Consider the following 24,151-nt stretch of genomic DNA (forward strand, 5'->3'; position numbering starts at 1 on the left):
AAAATTTAAATTTGGAAAAAGGTTAAAAAAAAGAAAAACTGAATAAATACTTCTCTAGAAAGATTTTTTTTTTAAAAAGCTAGGAGTGGTAGCTCATACTTGAGCAAAAATGCTCAGAGATACCACCCAGATTCTGAGTTCAAACCCCAAGACTCCCACCCCCACCCCAAAAAAGCCAACAAGTATATGAGAAGATGTTCAACATAATTAGTTATTAGGAAACTGGAAATCAAAAACAATTACTCAATTATTCAATACTACTTCCTCCCCCTTAGGATAGTTATGATCAAAAAGTCAAAAAAAAAAAAAAACCAACAAATGTGTGGACAAGAATAAAGACAGAAGAGATACCTACAAGCTGTGGCAGAAACACAGATTGGTACAATCACTTAAAAAAGTATTGTGGAGGGCCGGGAGTTTGGCCTAGTGGTAGAGTGCTTGCCTAGCATGCATGAAGACCCGGGTTCGATTCCTTGGTACCACATACATAGAAAAAAAGCTAGAAGTGGTGCTGAGGCTCAAGTGGTAGAGTGCTAGCCTTGAGAAAGTCCAAGGACAGTGCTCAGGCCCTGAGCTCAAGCCCAGGACTGGCAAAAAAAAAAAAAAGTATTGTGGAGGGGCTGGGAGTTTGGCCTAGTGGTAAAGTGCTTGACTAGCATGCACGAAGACCCAGATTCGATTCATCAGCAGCACATACATAGAAAAAAGCCAGAAGTGGTGTCATGGCTCAAGGGTAGAGCTCTAGCCTTGAGGAAAAAGTCCAAGGACAGTGCTCAGGCCCTAGGTTCAAGCCCCACAACTGGCAAAAAAAAACAAAAACAAACAAACAAAATATATATATTGGAACCAGCAATCTTAGCTACTCAGGAGGCTGTGATTTGAGGATCTAAACAGTCCAGGAGAGTCTAATCTCCAATTAACCACCAGAGAACTGGAAGTGGTGCTGTTGCTCAGAATGGTAGAGTGTTAGCCTTGAGCTGAAGAGCTCAGGAGGTGGGAGAAAAAACTAGGAAATAACAAGGGAGGGAAGGGATGCATTATCCAAAAAAAATGTACTTATTACCTAACTTAAAAGTAACTGTGTAACCTCCCCCCACCCGTATATTACCTTTATAACAATAAAGAAAAATAATATGGAGATTTCTAAAGAAATTTAAAAAATAGAAATAAGTCTGGCTGGTGAATCATGCCATATAATCCTTGCTACTCCAAAGCATGAGATGTGAGGATCACAGCTTGAAGCCAGTCCACTCACAGCTTGAAGCCAGTCCAAACAGGAAATTCTGAGAGACTCTTATCTGTGGCTCAAGTAGAAAAGCACTAGCAAAAAAAATTTTAAAAGCTCAAAGACAGCCCTCAGCCCCTGAGTTCAAGACCCAGAACTGGCACCAAAAGAAACCTCCCAGAAATAACATGACAAAGCAAACCCTCTTCTGGACATATATGTAAAAGAAATAAAAGATTTCTGCTCTCCCATGTTTGTACAGTCAATAGCTAAGACATAAAAACAAGTAACATTGCCAGGAGGGTGGTCTAGTGGTAGAGCACTTGCCTAGTAGGCATGAAGCCCTGGATTCAACTCTTTGGTACCACATACACAGAAAAAGCCGGAAGTGGCACTGTGGCTCAAGTGACAGAGTGCAACCCTTGAGCAAAAACTGTGCTAGGACAGTATCCAGCCCCTGAGTTCAAGCCCCAGGAATGGCCAAAAAAAAAAAAAATAATAATAACATTAATGCTCACCTATGGAAAGAAGTTTTAATAGCTCATTAATGAGCCAGGACATAGCTCAGATTGTAGGATGCTTTCCTAACAAATAAGAGCATGGCCCTGAGTTCAGTTCCAAGGAATGGAACAGAAAGAAATGGGAATAGAAAGGGAAGAGCATCATTAATTATTGTGATACCTACTCCTAAAGATCATCCACTATAAAGAGCTCAAAACACAAACTATAAATGACCAGGGATTGTTCAGCAATAAAAAATTTAAGTAATCACAAAACACTAGATGGAAACAACAAAAAAATTTAATTAAAAAAATTTCATTACCTGTCAGAACCTGGGTGAAATTCTGAAAGCAAGGAAGGTCGCCTTCGAAGCTGCTGCTGTTGCTGTTGTTGTAAGAGCTGTGATGCCTGACTAACTTCAAGATGAGAAGAACGATAGTCAGGAACCGCAAATTCCTAGTATTAAAACAATCAAATTATCTATTAACTAAGTAGTAGATAACATCACGAAATGAAATACTTAAGGGACATTAAATATAGAAATAAATAGCAATAATGATTTCAGTTCTTTACTTAGTAAATTCTACCCCCAAAAAACTTCAAGATCAACATTTTAATCAGTAAAAAATAATTCTAAATAGAATGAGAAAGCCCATTCCAAAATGTCTTTGTCCTGGTCACAAACAAAAACTAGTGTTGGTATCTCATGATGGTGAACAAAAGAAGTTAATTCAAAGAAATATTTTCTATTTTTTGCCAGACTTGGGCCATGAACTCGAGGCCTGAGCACTGTCCTTGGGCTTTCTCGAGGGTAGAGCTGTTTCACTGGAGCCATAGCACCACTTCCAGCTTTTTTTCTCTATATTTGTGGGTCTTCGTGCATGGTAGGCAAGCACTCTTACCACTAGGCCAAACTCCTGGCCCCTCAGTTAACTGTGTGTAAAGGCCAAGAGTTTAGTCTAGTGGTAGTGTGCTTTCCTAGCATGCACGAAGACTCAGTTTTGATTATTCGGTACCACATAAATAGAAAAAGCTGGAAGGTGCCAGGAGTTTAGCCTAGTGGTAGAGTGCTTGCCTGACATGCACATACACACACAAAAAAGTGTGTAAAATGGGGGAGTCTGTGGGGGAGGGAAAGCGGGAGAAAAATGAGGGAGTAACAATGTTCGTCAAGAAATGTACTCATTACCTTATGTATGTCTCTACATCAACTTTACAATGAAAGGAAATTTAGTGTGTAGTAGCTGTTAATATTGTCATTATATCATGCTTTGTTATCCAGAAATTTTTCATAACTGAAATGAAACTCTACTTGATAGTAGGCTGATTTCCCAGTGTATTATTGGAAACACCTAATTTTGTCTGTCTCTGTGAATTTGCATCATGAAGACATCTCATGTACACGGAATAATAATGATTGTCCTTAAACAAAAATCACGCTATTAAAACACCTTTTTTGTTTTGTTTTGTTTTTGTTTGTGGAACTTGAATTCTGGGCCTGGATGCTGTCCCTGACCGCTTCAGCTCTAGGCTACTGCCCTACTCATTCAGCCATAGCACCACTTCCAGTTTTCTAGTGGTTAATTAGAGATAGGAGTCTCATGGACTTAAGTGCCCGGGTTGGCTTTGAACCTTGATCGTCAGATCTCAGCCTCTTGAATAGCCAGGATACAGGTGTGAGCCACCGAGCCCAGCCTATTTTTAGATTTCTTGTAAGTGGGATGATAGGGCCTATTGAGAAAGGGTCCATGAATTTTTCTGCTGCACTGACCACAAACTTGGATCCTCTTGTTTTTGGCCTCTCATAGAGCTAGGATTTAGGCATGAGCTATTGGTACTCAGGTTCAATAATAATATCACACACCTATATATATAATAATCTTGTCAAAAGTTTATTTGTTTAGGGCCGAGAATTTAGCCTAGTGGTAGAGTGCTTGCCTAGAATGCAGGGAGACATAGAAAAAAATCAGAAGTGGTGCTGTGGTAGAGCAGGGTGCTAGATCTCAGGAGGCTGAGATCTGAGGACAGTGGTTTGAAGCCAGCCCTGGCAGAAAAGTTCATGAGACTCTTATCTCCAAAAAAGCCAGAAGTGGTGCTGTTGCTCAAAGTGGTAGAGTGCTAGCCTTGAGCAAAAGAGCTTAGGGATAGCATCTAGTCCCAGAGTTCAAGTCTCATGACCAACCAAAAAAAAAAAGTTAACTGGGGAAAAGAAAAGAAAGAGATGCCAGGCATGGTGGCTCATACCTGTAATCCTAGCTACTCAGGAGGATGAGATATGAGGGTCACGGTTGAAAGCCAACCGGGGCATTAAAGTCTGTGAAACACTTATCTCCAATTGACTACCAGAAAATCGGAAGTGTCACTGTGACTACAGGGGTAGGGCAATAGCCTTGAGCTGAAGAGCTCAGGGACAGTGCCCAGGACCAGAGCCAAAGCCCCACAACCAACAAAAAAAAGAAAAGAAAGAGGTGACAATTGTCCAAAAATAATGGTATTACTATCCAGTCACCAGTGGCTCACACCTGTAATCCTCACTACCAGGGAGGCTGAGACCTGAGGAACATGGTTCAAAGTCAGCCTGGGGAAGGAAAGTCTATGAGACTCCTATTTCCCATTAACCCAGAAACCAGAAATGTTGCTGTGGCTCAAAGTGGTAGAGTGTTGGCTATGTTGGAAAAAGCTTAGGGACAACAACTAGGCCCCAAGTTCAAGCCCCATAACCACAACCATCAAAAAAAAAAAACAAAACAGTACTCAGTACTGGATTTTTGAAATAGTTACTCCTCTATACAATACCTTAAAACATTAAATACAAAAATGAAATATAAAACATATATGCATTTTGCACAATATTTGGTCCTTACCTGCTGGTGACGGGTACTAGGAAAGGTGTACTGGACAGAATGGGGAGGATAACGACTTTGTTCTGTACTGAATGCTCCTTGGTTGGGAGGATATCCTGAACTTGACATTATCAGTTAAGTAATCCTCACTGGGTTGTGAGATCAAGTCCAACAATCAATCATGTTTCTAGGAAACCACCTAAATAGGATAGAGAAAAACAATTCATAAGAACTAAAAAAAAAAATCAAATGGGCTTGTAATAACTTATAATTATAGCTCCAGGAATAAAACTACAATCACGGGCCGGGAGTTTGGCCTAGTGGTTAAAGTGCTTGCCTAGCATGCATGAAGACCCGGGTTCGATTCCTCAGTACCACATATAGAAAAAAAGCTGGAAGTGGTGCTGAGGCTCAAGTGGTAGAGCTCTAGCCTTGAGAAAGTCCAAGGACAGTGCTCAGGCCCTGAGCTCAAGCCCAGGACTGGCAAAAAAAAAAAAAAACTACAATCACTAGAAAAGCCTTCTCAATGTTATTTGCTTTAAAAAAAATTACTAAGATCTGGGGCCGGGAGTGTGGCCTAGTGGTAGAGTGCTTGCCTATCATGCATGAAGACCCGAATTTGATTCCTCAGTACCACATACACAGAAAAGTCAGAAGTGGTGCTGTGGCTCAAGTGGCAGGACACTAGCCTTGAGGAAAAAGCCCAAAGACAGTGCTTCGGGCCCTGAGTTCAAGCCCCAGGGCTGGCCAAAAAAAAAGAAAATTACTAAGATTACTTAACCTTTACATTTAAAAAGTTATTTAATATAGGACTAATAATATAATGGCTATCTAAAGTAGAACTCTTCAGGAGGCAGTCAAGAGACTCTCAGGTCAAGTACACCAGGCAAAACTTTGGTGAGAATCTCTTTTCAACCAATATTCCAGACCTGGTGACAAAATCTTAACACATGGACTGTTGGAGAACATTTAAGAAGATCCAAATTAGAGTCAGGAGTTTGGCCTAGTGGTAAGAGTACTTGCCTAACATACACGAAGACCAGAGTTTGATTCCTTGGTACCACACCCCTCCCCCCCGGAAGTGGTGCTATGGCTCAAGTGGTAGAGTGCAAGCCTTAAGAAAGCTCAGGACAGTGCCCAGGCCCTTCAGGCACCAGGATGGCATCAAAGACAACAACAAAAACCCTCTACAAGAGAACACTTAAAAATTAAATTCATAGACTGGCCAAAATAAAAACAGATACCTTGAAGAGTATTGGTGGCTCACACCTGTACTCCTAGCTACTCAGGAAGCTGAGTTCTGAGGATCAAGGTTCAAAGCCAGCCCAGACACAAAAGTCAGCAAGACCCTTTTCTCCAATCAACCACTAGAAAACAGAAGTGGCACTGCAGCTCCACTAGAGCACTAGGCTTGAGCTGAAGAACTCAGGGACAGTGCCCAGGCCCAGAGTTCAAGCCCCACAACTGACAAAAAAAAAAAAATGGTAAATGTGGAGATTTTGTTGATGGGGTGCTGGGTGTTTGGAAGTAAATATTATTTGTATGACTTAGGATTGTCTTTATAGTCTGGAACTGAAAGTGGCTCAAGGGACAGAGTGCCAGCTATGTGTGGGGAAAAAGCCAAAACGCTAAGCCAAAGTATGAGGCAATGAGTTCAAGCACCAGTACCAGCACCAAAAATAAAAAAAGGGAAGTGCCTGCCAGGAGTATGGACTACTGGTAAGAATGCATGAAGCCCTGGGTTTAATTCCTGAATACCACATACAGAAAAAGCTGGAAGTGGTACTGTGGCTCAAGTGGTAAAAGGCTAGCCTTAAGAAAGCTCAAGGACAGTGCCCAGGCCCTAAGTTCAAACCCCAGGACTAGCAAAAAAAAAAAAAAGGAAGTGCCCATGGCTCACACCTATAATCCTGGCTACACAGGAGGCTGAGACCAGCCCAGGGAAGCAAAGTCCCTGAAATTTTTATCTCCAATTAACCACCAAAAAGCTACCAATTAGAGCTGTGGCTCAAGTGACAGAACAATAACCTTGAATTTAAAAAAAAAAAAAAACACTAAAAAACTCAAGAGACAGCATCAGGCCCCTGAGCAATGTAAAAACAAAACAAAACAAAACAAAACAAAAGCCTGGCAAGGGGACTCAAGCCTGTAATCCTAGCTACTCAGGAGGCTAAGATGTGAGTATAGCAGTTCAAAGCCATCGTAGGCTCTAAAGACCATGAGACTCTTACCTCCAATTAACCACTAAAAAAATGGGAAGTGGAGCTATGGCTCCAGGAGTAGATCAGTAGCCTTGAGCTGAAGAGCTCAGGAACAGAGTTCAAGCCTCATGACCCACAAAAAAATAAAGTGTTCATCTTTTTCTTTCTGACTAGCACTATTTCCTTAGATATCTCATAGAAACAAAATGTGTATTATATATGCAACTGAACCCCTCTGTACATCACCCTGATTTTTCAAAATTAATAAAAAAAAGAAACCAAATGTGTGACACATTGATTTGGTGGCAATAGAGAAACCAAGAGCCTCTTCTTCCTTCCAGGGGACAGATGAACATGGACACACACACATACACATGACACTCTACATCACCAAAATACCCATACACAGTGTTGAAGGGGAATGGAGCACCTTAAGTGGGACAGTCAAATTATAAATTCAATTCTTACCACCAAAACTTAATAACTAGGCCAGGAGTTTGGCCTAGTAGTAGAGTGCTTGCCTACCATGCATGAAGATCTGGGTTCGATTCCTCGGTACCACATACATAGGAAAAGCTCGAAGTGGTGCTGAGGCTCAAGTGGTAGATTTCTAGCCTTGAGGAAGCTCAAGAACAGTGCCCAGGTCCTGAGTTCAAACCCCAGGAATGGCAAAAAAAAAAAAAAAAGAAGAGGAAAAAAAAAAAACCTTACTAATTGAAGGTTATAAGCTTCATTATGAAACATAAAAATGCTGTGATTTAAGAAACCTAGACAAGATTATATGAACAAATGTCTCATATAATAAATATCAATATACATAATCTTGTTTAGGATGAGAATGTTACAACCAGATGTCACTGTTTAAGTCACAATAGCATAGCACATTTGAATTCCACAAACAAACCCAGAGCTCACCTCCTATGTCCTACAAACAGGCAATAAAATATAGCAAAGTACAACTGGTCAATTTAGGTTTACATTACTTACACTTACACACACACATACACTGAAGACACAATTTATTCTGTAACAACCTTCAAATACAATTCCAACAACCTTCAAATACAATCTTCCAAATATAAAAAGTTAATCCTTCTCTCACTAGGAACTCCTGGCTTTTGGCCTACTATCTTTGCATAACCAAATTAGTTGGATAGGTTTTCAAGGTGGCCTAAGCTATCTTGGAAAAAGAGCTAAAAATATACTTCACTGTGGCAAGTCTGCAGATGACTCTTCAGATGAGCCAAAATGAATCTACTAAGGGTCACACATAGAGGTGAAGCCTACATTTCACCAAAGTAGAAAAAGAATCCTATGAAATTCACAAGTCAATTTTTAACTGATCAAATAATAAAATCTCCAGTATAGAAAATGAGATAGGAAAGTGGCCTCTGTGACATTGTAGATGGTAAAAGTTTACTAAATTTTATCAAATTAGGTTTTTTGTTTTTTTGGGTTTTTTTTTTTTTTTGCCAGTCCTGGGCTTGAGCTCAGGACCTGAGCACTGTCCTTGGACTTTCTCAAGGCTAGAGCTCTACCACTTGAGCCTCAGCACCACTTCCGGCTTTTTTCTATGTATGTGGTACCGAGGAATCGAACCCGGGTGTTCATGCATGCTAGGCAAGCACTTTAACCACTAGGCCAAACTCCGGGCCCTCAAATTAGGTTTTAACAAGCCCCCACAAAGCAATCCAATTCTAGTTCAACTCCAAAAGCACATTAGGCAGGGAGAGGCTGAGAAGGATCAGCCTACAGCTGAAATTTTATAGTCTAGAGATGAAGTAAATAAAGAAAGGCAACCTTCTGCCAGGCTCTAGTGGCTCATGCCTATAAGTCTAGCTACTCAGGAGGCTGAGGTGAGGATCATGGCTCAAAGACGGCCTCAACAGGAAAGTTCGTGAAATTCACCTCCAATAAACTACTAAGAAAAAGTCAGAAGGGCTTGGAGTATAGCCTAGTGGTAGTATTTGCCTAGCATGCACGATGCCCTGGGTTCTATTCCTCGGTACTACATTCAAAGGAAAGGCCAGATGTGGTGCTGTAGCTCATGTGGTAGAGCACTAACCTTGAGAAAGTTCAAGGACAGTACTCAGGTCCTGAGTGCAAGCAAGCACCAGGACTGGCAAAAAAAAAAAAAGAAAAGGAAAATTTAAAAAAGTCATAAGTGGTGCTGTGGCTCAAATGGTAGAACACTAGCCTTTAGAACAAAGAGGCACAGAGTCAGTGCCAGGCCCTAAATTCAAGACCCAGGACCAGCAAAAAAAAAAAAAAAAAAAAGGAAAAAAACAGAAACAGAAAAAAAAAAGAAAAGCAACCTTGAGGGGAAAACTGGGAGAGAGAAAGAGAAGGTATGACACTGTCTAAAAAAAAATATCCTCTACCTGACTTACATAACTGTAACTCTGCTGTACATCACCTTTATTTTTTATTTATTTATTTATTTATTTATTGCCAGTCCTGGGCTTGGGCTCAGGGCCTGAGCACTGTCCCTGGATTTTCTCAAGGCTAGGGCTCTACCACTTGAGTCACAGCACCACTTCTGGCTTTTTGCTATGTATGTGGTACCGAGGAATCGAACCCAGGTCTTCGTGCATGCTAGGCAAGAATTCTACCACTAGGCCAAACTCCTGGCCCTTTATGATAATCATTTTTCAAGGTAACCTTCTAAGCCTCTGAAGCTGTCAAGATGTCCAGATTCCAGGAGAAAATAGACTAAATTCCTTTTAAATGAATTCTGAATTTATACAAAACTAAAATGTTATACAGGAACAACGTCCTCTTTATAAACTAAGGCATTATTCTCATCTAAAAAAATTACCCTGGGAGAATGACAACAACATGCTATTTTATTTGTAGTTTCTTACAACATCTTACTTGGAAAACCAACAGATGAAAGGAAGCTAAAGAAAAAGCCAAGGTTGCATTAAACATGAGGTTTTCGGTTTAAAAAGAGAGAAGCCTTTCAAGTTGTTACATTAGCACCAATGTAATATGATACTAAAAGGAAAAACTTAGATGTATGGATACATTCATTCAACAAATAATCTTTAAATAAAAGAAAAATGATGCCGTTCTCTCTTTATACGGCTCATATAAAATGAGACAGGAAGTTTCCCAATAGAGAAATACTGGATAACCATACACTGAGAACAAATATCCGAAGTAAAAACACTAGCTACTTGCCAATTCTCTCCTTGATTAAAACAAAAATGAAATGCTGGAGATATGGCTCAAGTGTCAAGCATGAGGCACTACCAAAAATAAAACTTAACTTGCCAAATGCTGGTGGTTCGTGCCTATAATCCCAGTTACTTAGGAGGCTGCAATCTGAGGACTGCAGTTCAAAGCCAGCCTTGGCTAGAAAAATCCATGAGACTCTTATTTCCAATTAGCCACCCAAAAGCCAGAAGTGGAGTTGGGCTCAAAATAAGAGTGCTTGAGGGGGCCGGGAGTTTGGCCTAGTGGTTAAAGTGCTTGCCTAGCATGCATGAAGACCCGGGTTCGATTCCTCGGTACCACATATAGAAAAAAAGCCGGAAGTGGTGCTGAGGCTCAAGTGGTAGAGCTCTAGACTTGAGAAAGTCCAAGGACAGTGCTCATGCCCTGAGCTCAAGGCCAGGACTGGCAAAAAAAAAAAAAAAAAAAGAGTGCTTGAGCAAAGAAGCTCAGAGACGGCACCAAAGCCCTGAGTTCAGGTCCTAGGACTGGCCAAAAAAAACAAAAACCTGACATCAGAAATAGTTTTGAATTAACAGATGTAACAATCTATATGGACAATAAACAGTTACCCTTTTGTGCACTGGACTTTGTATAAATAAGCTCACCTAAAAGTCTCACTGCATTATTATCTCTAAGACTGTAGAGAGGCTAAGTTCATTTCCCTAAGCTAATTTTTTTTTTTAACTCAGAGACAGCATCTTAAAGATTCATTTTGCTCCCTCCCCTTTTACTCATTAACACAGACTATTACAAGTTACTAATAGGCAAAATAAATAATGAGGGCTGGGTGTGTGGCCTAATGGTAGTGTGCTCACTAGCATGCATGAAGCCCTGGGTTTGATTCCCCAGAACCACATGCACAGAAAAAGCCAGAAGTTGCATTGTGGCTCAAGTGGCAGATTGCTAGCCTTGAGCAAAAATTATCCAAGAACAGTGCCCAGGCCCAGAGTTCAAGTCCCATGACTGCCAAAAAATAAATACATAAATAAAAATAAAATCGCCTAATTGGGTAGGGCAATGGTGGCTCACACCTGTACCTACCTAACTCAGGAAGCTGAGATCTGAGGATTGCAGAAAAGTCTATGAGACTCTTATCTCCAATTAGCCATCAGAAAACCAGAAGTAGAACTATGGCTCCACATGGTAGAGCCTTGAACAAAAGAGCTCAGGGACAGCACCCCAGGCCAGGAGTTCAAGCCCTAATACCAAGGGGGGGGGGGCGGTGCACATGAAGTGTTGCTTTCAAACCATACGAGCAAGAACATGTCACTGTTTTGCACAAGACTCCTCAAGCTTCCGTGCACTACAAATAAAATCCAAGCTACCTATAATGACCCCACAAAGCTTTATTTGCCTTGGCCTGCTTACTAGGGCCCAGCAACATGAGCTTGCTTTCAGTGCTTGAGTACTGCCAAGCCCTTTCTAGCCTTTAGCCTTTGTCCTTCTTTACATTCCCCTTGCATGCTTGTCCTGGCTCATTCATGTGGCGGCTCCTCCTTAAACTTAAGGTCTCAATTCAAATGTCATCTAAAACAGCCTTTCCTCTCACCCTGTAAAAGGTAAGTTTCCACTAGCTCTCAATTCTCTAGTTCTACTTGTTCCTTTAAAGGATTATCTTAATCTCATAATCAATTACTTCACTTGACTATATTCTACCTTCCACTAAAATATGAACTCCCTTGATTTCCAGTTCAATAAGAGAAATAAAAGACTCCTGGAGCCAGGAGTTTGGCCTAGTGGTGGAATGCTTGTCTAGCATGCATGAAGACCCAGGTTCAATTCCTCAGTACTATATACATAGAAAAAACCCGGAAGGGGCCAGGAGTTTTGGCCTAGTGGTTGAGTGCTTGCCTAGCATGCACGAAGACCCGGGTTCGATTCCTCAGTACCACATACATAGAAAAAAAAAAAGGCAGAAGTGGTGCTGAGGATCAAGTGGTAGAGCTCTAGCCTTGAGAAAGTCCAAGGACAGTACTCAGGCCCTGAGCTCAAGCCCAGGACTGGCAAAAAAAAAAAAAAAAGACTAGAAGCCTAACTTAAGCAGTAGACTACCAACCATGCGCATAAAACTCTGAGCCAGAGCCTGAGGCCCTGAATTCAAGCCCTAGTTCTGCTACCAAGGAGAGAAGGGAGAGAGGGGAAAAGAAAAACTAGTACTCAGGTAAAATCTGGGAACTTGTTTTAAGAATAGAAAAAGAGATGCATATGATAGAACACATCTATAATCCTAGCTATGGAGAGGCAGTCCTTGAGCAAAAAAACATGAGACCATCCCTGAAAAGTAGACTAAAGCAAAAAAAGGCTAAGGACATGGGTCAAGATGGTGGGGTACTTGCCTACCAAACCCAACCTCCTGAGTATAAAATTTCAGTACTGGGCCAGGAGTTTGGCCTAATGGTAGAGGGTTTGCCTAGCATGCACAAAGACCTGGGTTCAATTCCTTGGTACCACATACATAGAAAAAACCCTTGAGAAAAGCCCAAGGACAGTGCTCAGGCCTTGAATTGAAGCCCAAGGACTGGCAGGAAAAAAATTCCAGTATTAGAATTGGCGGTGTGGCTGACAGTGGGAAAAAAGAGGCAAGTATATGGCCTTAAAATCTCAGTACACACACACACACACACACACACACACACACACACACACACACACACACACACACGGTACTAGTGGTTCATGTATGTAATCAAGTGCTAATTTGTAGGAGAAAAAAAAAACAAAACAGGATAATACACAGACCCTGAATTCAATACCCAGGATCAAAACAAAAAATAAACAACAATAAACTAGCATTATAATAATAACAGTAACACAAAAAGATATACAAGCCAGATACTAATGGCTCACATCTATAAATCTAACCCATTCAGGAGGCTGAGATCTGAACACCACAGTTCAAAGCCAGCCAAGGCAAGGAAGTTTGTGAGAATCTTATTTCCAAAAAGCCAGATGTGGATTAAAGTGGCAGAGTACTAGCCTTGAACACAGAAGATCAGGGACAGTACTCATGCTGAATTTAGGCCCCAAGACCTGCACAAAACAAAACAATACATTGTCCAAAGTCTTCCTCTCAGCTCTCCCCTACCTATGAAAACCAATATAATCAGGTATCTTTTCAGTGTATCATAAAATTAATTATAAGCAAGTAAGTGTATGCCATTTTTCTTCTTTAAAAGTTATTAGAATGAATATTCCTTACATACACAGACAGACAGACAGATATAGATAGATATGGTAAGGCCAGGAGTTGGCCTAGTGGTTACCTAGCATGCAGGAAGACCAAGGTTTAATCCACTGGGAGTGTTGAAAATGGTCAGGGAGTTTGAAGACAGTACTGTACAACAGGTGGAAATACGGAATGCCACCTGCTTTGTAACTTTCATTGTTCTTACATTGTATTAAATTCATCTCATTAATTTAATAAAATAAGAAAACTTGACAGTCTTGACCTTTTCTTTGCTCTTGACTAATCCAAAGAATTTTAGTGCAAGTGGTGCTGTGGCTCAAGTGGTAGGGTAGTGGCCTTGAGTCCAGGCCGAGTTCAAGCCCCATGACTGACCAAAAAAAAAAAAAACGAAAAGAAAAAAGGACTTTCCTGTTTCTAATTTAGCCATCCCTTGGAAAGATAATTCACAAATTTTCCTAGTACTAAAATTCCTACCAAATCCCTTGCATATATAAATCAAAACATTCTTGCTGTGTGTGTGTGTCCAGTCCTCAGTATTTAACTTAGGATCTGAGTTCTGTTCTGGAGCTTTGGTACTAAAAGTCAGCATTCTAACCAGCAATTTTTTTTTTTTTGGGGGGGGGGTTGTTAATTGGAGATCATCCTCACAGACCTTCCTGCCCAGGTTAACTATAAACTGTGACCCTCAGATCTTGGCATAATGAGTAGCTGTTGTGAGCCACTGGCTTTAACTTTGGGCCTGGGTGCTGTGCATGAGCTCTGCAGCCCAAGGCTACTGCCCTACCCCTTGAGCCACAGCACCACTTCCTGTTTTCTACTGGTTAATTGGAGGTAAGAGTCTCACAGACTTTGGTGCCAGGGCTGGCTTTGAACTGCGATCCTCAGATCTCAGCCTCCAGAGTAGCTAGGATTACAAGTGTGAGCCACCATTCCAGGTTATACTGGCACCCTATTTTTGCATTTTGCAGCATTTTCTAGAACTACAAATGTTCCTTAATGAACCAATCCCATATCTATATCTATAGATAGATAGATTTTTTTTGGGGGGGGTGGGTCATGGGGCACTGTCCCTGAGCTCTTCAGTTCAAGGCTACCACCCTACCCTGAGCCAAGCCTCACTTCCACTTTTCTACATGTTAATTGGAGATAACAGTCTCAGGTCCTTTTGCACCAGGGCTATGCTTTGAACCTTGATCCTCAGATCTCAGCCTCCAGAGTAGCTAGGATTACAGGTATGAGCCACCGCACCCCGCTCTCATATATTCTTTCTAATCTTTAACAAATAAAAATAAATAAATAAGACTAGGCAGGTGCAGAGGTGACAATTTTTTTTATGTCAGTCCTGGGGCTTGAACTCAGGGCCTAAACCCTGCCCTTGGGGTTTCTCAAGGCTAGTGCTCTTACTACCTGAGCCACAGCACCTCCTCGGAATATTTCTGTGTATATGGTACCAAGGAATCGAACCCAGGATTTCATGCATGCTAGGCAAGAACTCTACCACTAGGTTACATTCCTGGCCCCAAAACAACTCTCTTTACTACAACATAAAATAACCAAATGAAGTAAACAAACATTATGTGTTAGTATTTAGATAAAGACTATGATCTTTTTGTTACCTGATATATCGGATATATTTGTATTTGGTTATTTGAAATTGGATAGGGAACGGGGGAAAACAAGATGAGGGGTGGAGGTGGGGGGGAGGGAAATGGGGATGAAGACATGTGAAAGGGTATCAATGTATGGGAATTAACGCACCATCTATCTGGCAAATATCATGTAACCCTTCTATTAATTACAATAAAAAAATGAAAAAAAAGACTATGATCTTACAAACATATACCATTTCCATTAAAATAAATTTTATAGTATGAGTATCTCATTACACAGGGCAGGGATGTAGGTCAGTGGTAGAGTGCTTCTTTAGCATCTAAGAAGCCTTGGATTTAATCCCTGGAGGGGGTGGGGGGAGACTACTAATATTACAAATGAGCTTGTCAACATATCATCAAGCCAGGCAGGGCTCTCCTGGAACACAATTTGTGTGCAGGAGAGACTAAGGCAAGGAAGAATCCAAAGTTCAAGGCTAGCCTTGGTACACAAACAAAGCTTGTTTCAAAACAAGACAAAAAATAAAATCTGTGAGTGTCTGTGGTATTAATCTGTTTCCATATTGAAGATACTCAAACTTTAAAAAAAAATCCAGACAAGTAAGATGGCATGTCTGTAATGCCATCACTGAGGAAGCTCAGACCAGGAGAATCAGCCTAAACTACACAGGGAGACCCAGTTTCAAAAAATTATTTAAAACGAGAGGGGGGAGGGGGAAGGGAGGGAGGGAGGGAGGGAGGGAGGGAGGGAGGGAGAGGGAGAGAGGGAGAGAGGGAGAAAGGCTCACACCTGCAATCCTAGCTACTTAGGAGGCTGAGATCTGAGGATCAAGGTTCAAAGCCAGCCCACACACAAAAGGACCTGAGACTCTTATCTCCAATTAACCTCTAAAAAAAAGGGAAATAGAGCTTGGCTCAATGATAGGGTGGCAGCCTTGAACTGAAGAGCTCAGGGACAATACCCAGGCCCAGGGGTAAGGGGGTAACCTTGAGTTGAAGAGCTCAGGGACAGCCCCCAGGCCCTGTGACCCACAAAAAAAAAAAAAAAAGGAAAAAGAAAAAAGGAAAGGGACCAGGAGTTTGGCCTAGCGGTACAATGCCTGCCTAGCAAGCACGAAGACTAGGGTTCAATTCCTCAGTACCACATACATAGAAAAAGCCAGAAGTAGTGGTGCTGTGGCTCAAGTGGTAGAGCTCTAGGCTAGAGAAAGCCTAAGGACAGCAATCAGGCCCCAAGTTCAAGCCCAGGACTGGCAAAAAAAAAAAAAATAGCTAATTTTTTCTTTTTTTTGTCAGTCCTGAGGCTTGAACTCAGGGCCTGGGCACTGTCCTTGACTTCAGTTTCTTTTTCTTTCAAAGCCATCACTCTATTACTAAAGCTACAGTGCACAACTATCAGCTTTTTCCGTTTATGTGGTGTGGAGTAATCAAACCCGGGCTTCATGTATGCTAGGCAAGCACTCTACCACTAAGCCACATTCCCAAGAGGTCTCAGAGGTTTCTAATGACTAGAATAATAAAAATAAATTCCCATAGCTATAATTCTCAAATTAGGCATAGTTAACATGAGTTATTTTTATGTAAGAATAAAACTCACGCAAATTTAGTCCCAGTGATCAGCCTATCACTGATGTAAATCATTCTTGTTTTTTCACACTAGATTTTCATTGCAGAAATTTTCTTATGAAGTATTTTAAATTCAATACTTAAGTTGAATATCCAGAGTAGTCACTTACTCTCTATCCACTCCAAAACTAAATCAGCATCATTTGCCATACAGAAGTATCTCATGAATATAATGAATACTATGCTGAATATCGAAACCTGATCTTTACTAGTGCCCAACTCCAACAACTTAAACAGACCTTCAGTTTATTCAAATTTAAAACATGACAGATCTGTATGATCCTACACTCTAAACAAAATGCTAACTTGTAAAATTCTAATTTGTTTTTTGAGATCACTTACAAGTAAAAATAAAGCAGCACATATGGGGATTCTAAACTAAATGGCTGAGTGGTAGAGTGCTCACCTAGCATGCAGCAAGTCTTGGGTTCAATTCCCTGTAATCACATTCATAGAAAAAGCCGAACGTGGTGCTGTCGCTCAAGTGGCAGAGTGCTAGCTTTGAGCAAAAAGTGTCCAAGTACAATGCAAAAATAAAGATCTCTGACTTTCAAATCCAAAGGGGAAAGGGAAATAGCTTGTATGAGAAGACTATCCAAGCAATATGCTGACCACACAAGCTCCTGGGATAGAAAAAATTATGAAAGAACAGAATAAATGTTCAAGGAAAATAACTACCACAGAAATACCAAAATGAAAAACAGATGTTCCACTCAATTATTGTTACGTTACAGAAGCTTTTCAACACGCCTAAGAAGTTTTATAGAAAAAGAAATGTCTTTTTTGCCTTTTTTTTTTTTTCCCAATTCTGGGGCTTTAACTCAGAGCCTTGCACTGCCCCTGAGCCTCTCTGTGCTCAAGGCTATCCTCTACCACTTGAGCCAAAGTCACTTCCAACTTTGAGTTTACTGGAGATAAGAGTCTCACAGGGTCTTTTCTGCCCTAGATGCTTTTGAAGTGAAATCCTCAAATCTGAGCCTACTGAGTAGGCTAAGATCACAGGTATGAGCCACCAGCACCCAGCAAGAAATCCTTTCTTAAACATAAAAATTACATTTTTGTATCTTCAATTCTGAAAAAGACAAAATATCAAGTATAATCTAAAGACCGAGTTACTTATGCTATAATTCATCTACTATAATTTAATCCTGTTTAGCATTTAAGAAGTCAACTCACATTGAGTAAACAAGTGAATGATGGAAAAATATATGAACGTCTTAATGGGCAATTAAGTCTGCACATAGTAATTCAGATCATTCTTCATTGCTTGTTTTGTACCATAGTATAGTAAAATATAGTGAGTAAAATAAACACACAGACAAGGTCAGGTACTGTATACCAGCCTATAGATCCAGCTACTTGTAGGTTGAGATAGGGAGAAAAATGAAGAGGATACATTGGGCAACATATTGAGAGTCCATCTCAAAATTTAAAAAAAAAAAAGATGGGGTCTGGCTAAGTGTTTACCTAGCATGCATAAAGCCCTGAGCTCCATTCCTCAGTACTACATACACAGAAAAGGGCTGGAAGTGGTGCTGTGACTCAAGTGGTAGAGCACTAACCCTGAGTTCAAGCCCAGGACTGGCAAAAGGAAAAAAGAAAAAGCCAGAAGTGGCACTGTGACTCAAGGGGCGTAGGCTTGAGCACCAAGAGGCTAAGGGACAGCCTCTAGGCCCTGAGATCAAGCCCAGGACAGACACAAAAAAAAAAAAAAGCCGGGCACAGTGGCTCATGCCTGTAATCCTAGCTACTCAGGAGACTGAGATTTGAGAATCAAGGTTCAAAGCCAGTCCAGGCACAAAAGGACCTGAGACTCTTATCTCCAATTAACCTCTAGAAAACAGGAAGTGGGACTTGGCAGCCTTGAGCTGAAGAGCTTAAAGACAGCATTCAAACTGAATTCAAACTGTAAGACCCACAAAAAACAGATGGGAGCAGTTACATATGAAGTGATGGGAACATCACTTCCAAGTGCCATTAAGAATTTGAAATTACAACTAAGATCACAAAACATAATTAAAACCAACTAACAAAAACAGAAAAGCAAGCAACAAATAGTCTGACACCTGTTATCACTCCCTAATCAGTCAAGGGCCTTTTACTTTCAGAAGCAGAGCAATTATGGAAAGAAACTCTTCACAAAGATGAACTAATGAGCCGGACATGGTGGCTCACACCTGTAAGCCTAGCTACTCGGGAGGCTGAGATCTGAGGATCAAGGTTCAAAGCCAGCCCAAGCACTAAAGACCATGAGACTCAAGGGGTAAGGCAGTAGCCTTGAGCTGAAGAGCTCAAGGACAGGGCCCAGGCCCAGAGTTCAAGCCCTATGACCCACAAAAAATAGTAATAATAGTAGTAATAAAATCAAATGCATTTTAAAACCATAGTCCTCTAAACTTACTGAGTCTTGGGGAAAACTTTCTCAGCGAAATTCAAATAGAAATTAAGTTATTTAAAAGCTTTTCATTTTTAATTAGGACAGTACAATAAGTTTTACTGTTTTTTTTTGTTTTTTTTTTGCCAGTCCTGGGCTGGAGCTCAGGGCCTGAGCACTGTCCTTGGACTTTCTCAAGGCTAGAGCTCTACCACTTGAGCCTCAGCACCATTTCCGGCTTTTTTCTATGTATGTGGTACCCAGGAATCGAACCCGGGTCTTCGTGCATGCTAGGCAAGCACTTTAACCACTAGGCCAAACTCCCGGCCCAAGTTTTACTGTTTTTACAATCCAAAAGAGTATCCAGTTAAAAATATGTAAGCTGGGCCGGGAGTTTGGCCTAGGTAGAGTGCTTGCCTAGCATGCACGAAGACCCCGGTTCAATTCCTCAGTACCACATACTTAGAAAAAAGCCAGAAGTGGTGCTGAGGCGCAAGAGTTCTAGCCTTGAGAAAAATCCAAGGACAGTCCTCAGGCCCTGAGCTTAAGCCCAGGGCTGGCAAAAAAAAAAAAAAAAAAATATATATATATATATATATATATATATATATGTAAGCTATGGGAAATCACAGCTATATAGGTATATCACAGAAGATAACAGGTATATTCTGTTAAGTATAAATGTGAATACATTTTTAACTATATTCATTCTACAAAAAATTATGATGTCAATAACCTTAAACATACACACACCAACTAAGTGCCTTAACAAAGAATCAGAAAAGATCCCATCCCACCCTCCAGAAGAGATACAGGCACATTATACCTATGATAAAAAGTAGAAAGTTAAGCACAATGACAGACTTGCAGATATAGCGATACAAAATCCTAAAGAGCTGTTACTACTACCCCACAGAAATACAGCCCTTTAGATTTACCAATTTCTAACTGGCTATTAACTCCTTTTAGGCAAACAAAGCCAACTCTATGAGGTCTTAACAGCAAGACATTTCTCTAACATTACAGATGAGGAAACTGAAACACAATATACTGACCCAAGTTCCAAAAAAGTAAATTACAGGAATAATCAGAACTCAGAATTATATTTTCTCTGAGGAGTAGTTTACAACACAGCAGCTCTCTTCCAAAAGGAGAGTATTTTAGTATGACCAAGTAGTCACCTCCTAGTGTGCAAATTTTACACACACACACATCATACCTTGATCTTCATTAACAGGTGTGCTTAAGGCAAGGAAAAGCAACTGGGAACTATAAATACTAAAGTTTCAATAGGTTTCAACAGAATGAGAAAATATTTTTAGCAATAGCTATTTCTTCTGAATTTTTTTTTTTTTTTGCCAGTCCTGGGCTTGAGCTCAGGGCATGAGCACTGTCCTTGGACTTTCTCAAGGCTAGAGCTCTACCACTTGAGCCTCAGCACCACTTCCAGCTTTTTTCTATGTATGTGGTACCGAGGAATTGAACCCAGGTCTTCGTGCATGCTAAGCAAGCACTCTACCACTTGGCCAAACTCCCGGGCCCTTCTTCTGAATTTTTTTACTTATGTTTAATACATATTTCAAAATCTCAAACACTGATCCTAGGCAAGTACAAAACAGTTTATGCAATTTATGAAAGAGGACACCAAAACATTTCCAAAAACCAATAAACACAAATGGGAAGCCAGGAGCAGTGGCTCATGCCTGTAATCCTAGCTACTCAGGAGGCTGAGATCTGAGGATTGTGTTTCAAAGCCAGCCTGAACGTTGAAGACCATGAGACTCTGATCTCCAATTAATCACTAGAAAACCAAAAGTGGCAGTGTGGCTCTAGGGGTAGGGCAGTACCCTTGAGCTGAAGAACTCAGGGACAGCGCCCAGGCTGAGTCCAAGCCCCATTTCAGACCCCCCAAAAATAAAAGAATACGAGCTGGGACCAGAAGTTTGGCCTAGTGATGGAATGCTTACCCTAGCATGCAGGAATGGCTGGGTTTGATTCCTTCTGACTAGGAAAAAGCTGAAGTGGTGCTGTGGCTCAATGTGGTTGAGCACTAGCCTTGAGCTAAAGAGGTCAGCGGCCAGGACCACAGTTCAAGTCCTATGACTGACCAAAAAAAAAAAGCAAATACGTGCCAGGTGCCAGTGATTCAAAACATTTCCAAAAACATTAGTAAATACGAGCCAGGTGTGGTTAGTTCACACCTGTAATCAATCCTAGCTACTCAGGGAGCTGAGATATAAGGATTGTGGTTTGAAACCAATGGGGGCAGCAAACTCTGAGACTCTTCTCTCCAATAAACAACTCAAAAAAAAAAAAAAAAAGAAATCAGTAAGAGCAGGAAGTGGCACTGTGGCTTAAGTGGTAGAGCCTTGAGAAAAAGCAGCTCAAGGATTGGTGCCCAGGTCCTGAGTTCCAGCCACAGGTCCAGCAAAAAATAAAATAATACAGTAATGCCATAAAGTCAACAGGGCAGTCCATGAAGCCCAAAATTATTCATCAAGTATGGATCAAGATTTACTGAACAAGGGTGGGGAATGTGTCCTACTGGTAAGAGTGCTTGCCTAGCATGCGGGAAGCCCTGGGTTCAATTCCTCAGTACCACATACACAGAAAAAGTGGGAAGTGGTGATGAGAGTGCTAGCCTTGAGAAAGCCCTAGGACAAAGACTAGGCCCAGAGTTCAAGCACCAGGACTGGTTAAAAAAATTTAAAAAAAAAAAAAAAAAGATGTACTGACGTGTGTATGGACGTGTGTAGACATTTAAAATCTCAGGCCTGTTGTTCTTTGAGCACAGCTCTATTCACCCTCCAATCACTGCCTCACCAGGGTGCACAGGAGGAATGTAAATTTCAATAATAATTAGGGTGTAATTAAGAAAACAAATCTGAAGCAGGTGAATACACTAATCCCAAAGATTAGAGTTACCCATGCTGCTATTCTTCCAGCTGACTCTTGTTGAAGAAACAACTGTGGTATGGAACTGACATTTCCTGAACAAAATACTTTTTGTAAATGTCACTTATTCCCAACCACCCTTTAATACGCGACCGCTCCTGACCCAGTTCGCGGTGACAAATCCGGTCTCCTCTCCGTCGACATCTCAATTATAGCTCCTCAAACTCCAGTCCTCGTACCCCCCCCCCCCCCCAGAACAGAGGCGCCACCGGCCCACTTCGCACATTACACCGCCAGCAATGATCGGCGGAAGGGACAGCGGTCCCATCTTTGCCATCTCCACCACCACCCACCCTTCGCCATTACACCCCGCTGCTTGGTGAACTCAGAAAGGTGAACTAGTTGGCTCTCCAACGCTGTCACCCTCCCCAACTCCACCTCCGAGGCAGCCCAGGCCCGCCACCGGCACCGACGCCGCCCAGAGACTCCCCAGCCCGGGCGTCCTCCCGGCTTCGGCTCCGCACGCTCCCTCCCCGCAGAACACCCCGCGGTCGGGGCGGCCGGGCCGCAGCCCCAGCCCCATTCTACCTCCAAACTCCAGAAGCCTCCCCACTCGTCCCGGGCTCCCCGCCGCACCCGCATCATCGCCGGGCAGCCGAAAAGGTAGTCGTAGGGTTCGGCTGGGACGGGTCCCAATCAAGCTAGCCGTACGAGAGACCGCCCGGCCCGGGAAGCAGACGCCGGAGGGCGGCCGGTGCACGGCGAGTCCTCGGAAGTCCCTCGGGCTGAAGCGGGGACCCGGAGGCCGGGGCTGTGGGCGCCGGGGCCTACTCACCCAGAGCTGGCGGGGCGTGGGAGCCGGCGCCCCCGCCCGCTACGGGCTGAGGAACAGGGCGCGGCCCCGGCGCGAGGCCCTGTACAAGCCCTCGCTCGGAGCGACGAGCCGGGCGCTCACTCCAGCCGCCGCCGCCGTCGCCGCTGCTGCTGCGGCTTCGCCACCTTGGCCGCCATCTTGACTCACCCCCTCTCTCACCCCACCCCCCCCCCCCCCCCGCCCCGCGCCCGAAGGCCCCGGTTGAGGCGGCTCCGACGCAAGCTCCTCCTCCTTCCGGAGGCTTGGGAGACCGACTCCCTCCCCTGGCCGCGCGCCGCTCCCACCTCGGCCGAATTTCTTGAGTCGCGCAGTGCCGGGGTCTCTCGAGTCTCCCCTCAGCCGGGCGGCGGCGGCGGCGGCAGCGGCGGTTCCCCTCAGACGCCAACGGGCCCGGGCAGTGCAGCGCCCGGCCCGGCCTAGCGCGGCTGCCATCGCGCCCCTAGCTTGGGGCGTCGCCGCGAGCCGGCCGCGCCGCGCGCTCGGGCCTCCTCCCGGGCGTGAGAAGCCGCGGGGCGCCGAGCGGCGTCTCGGGCCCAGCCCCGCGTGGCCCGGAATGCGCGGCCACCGCCACCTACCCGGTGCTTTCGCGCGGAGTGCTCGCAGAGAGGCCGGGGCGAGGCCTGCTTGTCCACGAGGCCGGGGGTTGAGCTGCGTGAGAGGAGCTACTGCTGCGCTGGGGCAAAGGGGTGGTCGTCTTCCCGTAACCCTCCGTATTCCAAAACTGAAAAAGAAAAACGTGTGTGTGTGTGTGTGTGTGTTGGAAAACTTGGGTCTCGATCAAGAACTGTCCAACCATATGTAATTAACCATTTAAAAAAAGTTCCTAGTTGCCAGGAATGAGTTGTAAGAGAGGGAACTCTTTCCTGAAGAGAACGGGGTTCACTTCTAAGAGCCTTCCTGAACGAGAGAGATTAGCAGCTCTGAAAGCAAAGCCGGCGAAAAGGCTCGCTGGACGCTGTAAAAGACGGAGCTAGCACAGTAGGTTGGAAAGCTTCCATCTTAAGACCACAAACCTTTGGGGCTCGCCACCCGTACTTAAAGGCGGAACGCAAGTTCAGCGGGTACCGTTTTACCGCCGGAACCCGGGGCCCAGCAGCCTCCCCCACTGCGCAGGCGCAGCGCAGCCTAGTGGCATGGAAGTGGTGGGTGTTCTGTGTTTGGCGCTCACGATCCTGACATGGGGTTTCCTCTGGGTTTGGGACTTCGCAGAACGAAGGACTCGACATCAGGCAGGCCTTTTAGCAGCCGAAAGTCGAGCCCTCCTGGTGATCGCACATCCAGACGATGAAGCTATGTTCTTTGCTCCCACAGTGATAGGCTTGGCTGGCCTGAAGCACCGGGTGTCCCTACTCTGCTTCTCCGCAGGTAGGAGGCCTAGGACGGGGCGCTGGAAGCTAGGGCTGTGAGGCTTTGAGGTACTCGGCAATGTGGGTCGACTTCTTTCCAAAGAGATTTCCGTCAAAGGGAGGAGCAAAAGTGAGATCTGCTTCCCAGGTGGCTGGAGGGGTGGGGGAGCATCCGCATCGTGAGTACCACATCCCACCCCCTTTCTAAGACTCTGGAGACGAAAAGTTAAATTGCTGGAAGTCTGCTTCC

At 43.2% G+C, this 24,151-nt stretch overlaps 2 protein-coding genes across 26 annotated transcripts in view; one reads left to right on the forward strand and one right to left on the reverse strand.

Moving 5' to 3' along the window:
* The window catches only part of Ncor1 (nuclear receptor corepressor 1), a 129,965-nt gene extending 107,097 nt beyond the window's left edge, over window positions 1–22,868 (reverse strand). For 24 of the 25 annotated variants that reach the window (XM_090349494.1, XM_090349496.1, XM_090349490.1 and 21 more), the window contains exons 1-3: window positions 22,517–22,697; window positions 4,591–4,768; window positions 2,049–2,182 (exon numbers count right to left, since the gene is read on the reverse strand). In XM_090349494.1, coding sequence (XP_090205620.1) covers window positions 2,049–2,182; window positions 4,591–4,698 — 242 coding nt within the window. In that variant the 5' untranslated portion in view covers window positions 4,699–4,768; window positions 22,517–22,697. Of the gene's footprint in view, window positions 1–2,048; window positions 2,183–4,590; window positions 4,769–22,516; window positions 22,698–22,839 lie in introns of those variants that run through there. The other variant, XM_090349473.1, reaches the window with a different exon arrangement.
* A 378-nt stretch (window positions 22,869–23,246) lies between these two features.
* The window catches only part of Pigl (phosphatidylinositol glycan anchor biosynthesis class L), a 54,471-nt gene continuing 53,566 nt past the window's right edge, over window positions 23,247–24,151 (forward strand). Inside the window, exon 1 of the mRNA XM_090349499.1 lies at window positions 23,247–23,920. Coding sequence (XP_090205625.1) covers window positions 23,689–23,920 — 232 coding nt within the window. The 5' untranslated portion in view covers window positions 23,247–23,688. The remainder of the gene's footprint in view (window positions 23,921–24,151) is intronic.

This window comes from Megascapheus bottae, chromosome 17 (genome assembly GCF_031878675.1).
Source record: "Megascapheus bottae isolate mThoBot1 chromosome 17, mThoBot2.hap1, whole genome shotgun sequence".
Classification (NCBI taxonomy): domain Eukaryota; kingdom Metazoa; phylum Chordata; class Mammalia; order Rodentia; family Geomyidae; genus Megascapheus; species Megascapheus bottae.